Source organism: Neodiprion fabricii, chromosome 1, assembly GCF_021155785.1.
Source record: "Neodiprion fabricii isolate iyNeoFabr1 chromosome 1, iyNeoFabr1.1, whole genome shotgun sequence".
NCBI lineage: Eukaryota > Metazoa > Arthropoda > Insecta > Hymenoptera > Diprionidae > Neodiprion > Neodiprion fabricii.
The window spans coordinates 9,069,927-9,075,940 of NC_060239.1; the positions used below are offsets into that span (position 1 = coordinate 9,069,927).

At 39.9% G+C, this 6,014-nt stretch overlaps 1 protein-coding gene across 1 annotated transcript; it reads right to left on the reverse strand.

Annotated features, from left to right (window-relative positions):
* Window positions 1-308: 308 nt before the first annotated feature.
* On the reverse strand, window positions 309-5,617 carry LOC124182630 (facilitated trehalose transporter Tret1-like). Its single transcript, XM_046570146.1, has 3 exons — window positions 5,559-5,617; window positions 3,732-3,812; window positions 309-2,606 (listed from the first exon to the last, which is right to left on the reverse strand). Exons 2-3 carry the CDS (start codon window positions 3,781-3,783, stop codon window positions 1,258-1,260), a joined length of 1,401 nt encoding a protein of 466 aa, XP_046426102.1. The 5' UTR covers window positions 3,784-3,812; window positions 5,559-5,617; the 3' UTR covers window positions 309-1,257.
* Between the last annotated feature and the right edge of the window lie 397 nt (window positions 5,618-6,014).

Consider the following 6,014-nt stretch of genomic DNA (forward strand, 5'->3'; position numbering starts at 1 on the left):
GACCCTGAGCTCTTTATATCTACCTGTATATCCATACTTTAGCTATTCGATTTTCAAAGAGATTTCTTGGCTGTGTCCAATAGTAGGTAAGATTTTCACGGGTAATGAAAATCGCTGTACTATACGTCACGCGAAATCTTTATCGAAATAGAATATAAGGGTCCTTGAGAATTCGTTTTCTTAACTTAAGTTTAATTCTTAGAAACTAAAATCGAAATAATAAAACCAGCGCAGTTCGACCTGAATTTTCCCGCAACCTAACTGCGTATATAACATACAGCTTCATTCCGTCAAAGCTTTCTTTGTTCAACCTCGCATGGATCATGAATATATTTCTCCTACACGTCAAATGTATTTTTTCATTTTTTTTTTGCTTCACAATATGTACGTAATCACGTTAATGTTTTATGAATATAAATCGAATGTTCGAGAAAATTTCGCAGAATCGATTATCTTCGTGAAGTTAAGTTTTGTCGCGCGGGTGAATTTTTCTAATAATCCAAAGTTCCAATATCGGATTACTGTTACGGTGGCTGCTGAATAGTTGCTCTATTTATCAAAGCAATATATTGGCAAATTCCAACGGTTTCTGGCAAAATTAAAGAACAAAAAAAAAAAAACTGAAATTATAAACAAAAGCTTAAATATCAACGTTTCATTTTGAGTCGCTTCAAGATGATAAAAAAGCTACTAAATTCGGTTAACTCAAACTAAGATTGCTCATTTTATTCAGAAGATTATTTTCTGCAATCTCACTGTAATAGTTTGTTTTTTTTTCGGATTGCCATCATTAAACATTTTATTTGACAACCTTACGTCGAAATTGATTATAATCAAGAAACCGCAATATCAACTTGGCTACGCCAAAAATAAAAATCTATTTCAATGACTTTGTAGCAAATAGTCTTCTGAACAGAGTCAGCCATCACAGAATGAGTTCGAACGATTAAAAGAAATTAAACATTGATATCCGAGCTCTTGTTTTTAATACCGGAACTTTTTACTTTCGTACATATTGAAAAAGATCTTCACCGTAATAAACGAATAAAAGGTATCGATTTTTGGCTGACCAATCTCTTCAATGAAGGACCAAAACCTTACGCCAATTTTCCATTGCAAATGAAACCAACGACCCTGACGAATGTTAACGATACCTAATTGTAATCATTCAATACGGTGTTGAGAATCGATATTTGATAAATTTCGCTGCCTTCAAATGTCCCCCCTCCAAAAATCGACCAACGATCTCCGTAAAAATTATGCTGCGATAGCGCTTTTCTCAATAACCTTACGACCGTTGAGTTGATCCTGAATTTGGTTAAGAGACTTGCCCTTAGTTTCTGGTACAAAAAAGGCTATAAAAACGATGCCAATAAAGCAGCTAACCGAGAACCAAGCGAAGGAAACATATACGCCAAAATTATCGGACAGTACCTGATACATCTTGGAGACAAAAAATGCGAGCAGAGCTGCCCAGACGTTGGCAAGGGTGACGGCGACGCCCTTAACGTTGGTGGGAAAAAGCTCTCCCAGCATCATGTACGAAAGGGGACTTAGGCCCAGAGCGACGGCGAGTTCGTACATCATGACCGAGGCGTCAAGGACCCACCCTGTCCCCCGGACGTCGGCGCCGATCCCGAGTTTAAGGAAGTAAAAGCTGCAGCTTGCGGCAAGGGCGATTCCGGCGGCGGTTGTCGTGGCGATAAGAAGGGGCCTACGGCCCATCCGGTCTACCAAAATGGCGGCGGCGACGCCAGCGGCGAGCTGAAAGACGCCGAGGATTATGACGGCGAGGCCTGCGGAGAGGCCGGACTCACTCTCGGCGAATATCTCCTGGGTGTAAGACTCGATGGCCGCGAGTCCGCTGAACTGGAGGACGAGCTGGAGGCCAAAGCTCGCGATAACGGCCCGCCGATTTCCCGGGGCGTCGATGAGCTGCCGGGCCCCACCGCGGCTCGACAGGTCCCTGATCATGGCCTCGTTAATCTCCTCGATGTCGCGGTCCAGATCGGACCTCGAGGCGTAGACCCTCAACCTCATCAGACTGGCCTCCGCCTCGGCGCGTCTCTCGTGCATGAGGAAGAAGTACGGAGACTCGGGCATCCAGGCGAAGCTCAGGACGAAGAGCAGAGGCAGGATGGCACAGAGGCCAGCGAGGATCTCGTAGGAGACGAACGGGCCGATAGCGTGGGCGTAAAGCTCGCCGAGGGTGACCATCAGCTTCATGAAAGAGCCGAGGGCCCCCCGGATATCGCTGTCGGCTATCTCGCCGATGTACATCGGGCAGACCACGTATACGAGGCCTTGACCCAACCCGCTTATGAACCGTGAGGCGTAGAGCACGTGCCGATTGTCCGCGACCAGGATCAGGAGCCAGCCGAGGAAGAGCGGCACTCCGGATCCCAGCAGGCTTCGTTTCCGACCATATCTGTCGACCAGGAATGCCGCGATTATGTTCCCCGGCACCGTTCCCAGGAGGTAAAATGACGCCACCCAAGACGCCTCGTCCGACGTTATTGGCACGTGAGAATTGTCGCCTTTCAGGTACGGCAGTGTCGGTGATGTCCAGCCGATGTGAGAACCGGTTATGGCCAGCGATATTGTCGCTGGAAATGTTTTCAATGATGTAACGGTTTTCGGGCGGTTTCGGTCTTTTATAATCTTGGAGTGCACGACTGTGTGATATTGGTGCCTCATGGTGCGACAGGTAAAGCTCTTATGGTAAAAGAGGTAGAAACCTCATGGTAAAACAGGTACGGGCCTTACGGTAAAACAGGTAGCAGCCTATCGTTATAAATGGAGAATATCTTGTTGCGGTTATTTGTACAGTCTTTAATTATTTACATTTTTTAACACAAGCAAGAGACATATAGCTCTGGCTAGTAAAGGAAAATGGATATTTTTTCTGCAATCTGATAATCTAGTATGTCTAACTATTCTTTTTGGTTTTGGTTATCGTCACGCGTACTATATTTTCTCGAAACTGTCGTGATAATTTGACTTCAGTGTTACAATAAATTGATTTTCAGGCCTTATAACTGAATGTAGTATAAACTAAGCAAACAGATTTAACGTTGCATTTACCAGAATATACGGTATAGACATGTACAATAGCACCGAATGTTTACCGGTACCACATTTTCTTGTACAACACCGATAATATGTAAATCACAAATTTTCGCTGATGCGGTTTCGCGATATCTGGCTTTTCTGCAATCAAATACCACGTGATACGTGAAAAACAAAAAGCAAAACTTTAATTAAAATTGTAATTTGATGCTAATTGACTTTATACTCGTTTACTTTGAAACTGGCGATTACACGCTAAACTTTAATCACGGGATAATTTTATATTTAAACCGTTTATGATCTTCTATACTCATATTACTCTCGTATAGTTCACAATTCAATCCATTAATTTTTCAATACGTTATCAAGTTTTATTTGACTAACATCCCTAATTTTTTTCAACATTTAACGAAACTCAGTTTCGTTAAATCTGATTATAATTCACAACACCCGCAACGTCTTGGCTGAGTTTTGAATTGTCTAATGTTGTGAATTCTAATGTCCCTGCCAATAGAACCAACAACATGTGGTTGAAATAAAATCTCCTAGGTCAAAGTTTGCCCCACCCTTCCGTATTTTCTAATGTGGACTTGAAACCGTCACAAGAATTCGAATTTCGAGTATTTGAGAGAATTTTTATTTTTTGTATTCATTATGCTTACCAGTAATTGCCGCTAAATATTGTGGCCATTGCTTGGTGCGCGCTGTCTCCATCTTTATACTATATCTTCATATAAACCTGACTAGAAAAACAAGTTAAAATTAACAACGACGGTATTGGTTTACAGGTGCGAAAATCATCGATAATGAAGCCTAGTCACAGCTTTATACCTGCTCGAAAATGGTGTTTGAAAATGTGAAAATACCAATGTAGTAACGAAAAGGGGACATCTGTTCACAGACGATAAAACATAAAGTAACGTACCAAAAAGTGTGCGCAGTGCTCAATGGGTGTGGATCCGAATCCAACCAAAACTAAATTGCTCGTATGCACGGAAAAAAATATCTCCTTCCCGTAACCAGAATTTTATTCTGCGAAATAACTTTTTTTTACTAATCTAGGGTACTTCGATACTTTTTATTACACTGGCTCTGTACGTTTATTCCTGAACATTTCTTCTAAATTCAGTATCGATTTAAACGTTGTATATGTAAAAAGTCGTATGATAATTATGAAAAAACTATCATCATTTTTTTTTTCTTCGTAAGAAACTTTTTTTCAACACAATATGATCCCTGAAGTCTATAATAATGCACCAATTATTACCACAGTAATCCGTTAATACTTCGTCAATATTCGCAATATGTGTAAGATAGAATCACGTGCATCAACAAGTTTTTACGCGAATATAAAGACAGCAAAGTTAATTTGTCGAAACAGCAAAAATTTTGCGAGTTTAACTAGCAGGATTCCTAAATTGGAAAGTCCACTTGGTTATCATACTTGCAAAATTTTTTTATTGAAATGAAAATTCTTGCTTCGAAAGCAAAAATTCGTGCTGTCTTTATATTAGCACTAAAACTTGTCGGTCCAGCAAATTATTTTTCTACTTGCATGATAGTATATATGCAAGTAAAACTATTGATCTCGTCACTGTACTGATTTGACAGAAAATTGTCGATGATTTCACGTATGTAAAAAACGATAACGTCAGAAAAATTATTTTCAAACAATCGACACACGAGCACGTAGCTCACTCAGTGATCACTCAACTTTTGATAGCCACAGTTGTCTACCAGGCCTACAGACGCATGTAACGGCGAGGCTGGTGAACCGGAAAAGTGATCGGCAGGAATAAAAAAGCGTGTAAAATTGTGATACGTGGTTCGTGCCGTTGGTGAATTTTCAAGGACATTTTAGGTAAGCAATATGTGAATCTCAGGTTCATTTGGAACAGTACGTGACGTACGTAATCGTATCTCGATAGTCAATCAAAGGAGAAAAAGGTAAAGAACGCCTACAGCAATACCGGTGAAGCTGTCACAAAACACCAGATATAAAACAGAATTGGCAATTCGTATTTTCTTCTATAGTTGAACTTGAAAACGATTTGAGTTTATTAGCTTGATATATTTACTATTAATATCTGTATTATTTCATACACGAAATGACGAAGCTGACTGCAAGTGTAGAAAAGACTGCTTCGAGAATTTTACAGTGACAGTGATTTTAACGGGATTTGAAACAGCGAAAAACCAACTTCTTGGTAAAAACTAATATTAGTTAAATTTTTCAAACCTGCATATTTGTTCGCGATATACGAACGTTATAACAGGTATAAACTGGTTGTACCTAAGATTAATACGGCATTCAAGAAATATAATGAGATTTCTGCCTCAACTTACAATAAATATGCATCAATATTACAATTATTGCTAAAAAAAATGAAAAGATTTTCTTCCCGTATTTGGATAAAGATTGTTAGCAGAAATATGTATAATAATGTGCATACGATGCAAGGTGATTGTAATTATATTGTTCAACTCACGGAGATAACGTTGAGACTTGCTTATGACATCAAGACAATTGGTAGAATGTCTGTTATTAGCCGAAGAAGTGATGAGAAAGAGATCGTTTTATACGCGTACCTTTATCAAAAACACTGTCTTATCAGTTATAGTCAGACATGATTGTCCCAGCGACCAATTACCATCCTAGCGTGCCAAAAATACAGGATTTGCAAATATTTTCTCCCCTCTGAAAACATGATTTGTCATCAGAGCTCGCCAAAGATGTATCTTGGAATTATATCACGTTTCCATGCAATCATATAAGCTGCATATGCGCAAATGTAATCATCGTATTTACCGCTGTGAGTGCAATATATTTTACAAACTCACATCCCCGTATAATCTACAGTTGGCCCTGAATCTTCGATGTCTTCGAATCCACAATCCAATAACGAGATATCCTGGCCAAAAAGGCTACGGCCTTATGCCCTCGA

Coding starts and splice junctions, on each gene's coding strand:
- LOC124182630 (XM_046570146.1), bottom strand. CDS start 3,783: ATGGAGACAGCGCGCACCAAGCAATGGCCACAATATTTAGCGGCAATT. Junction 2,607..3,731: donor ATATTTAGCGGCAATTACTG/GTAAGCATAATG, acceptor AAACATTTCCAG/CGACAATATCGCTGGCCATA.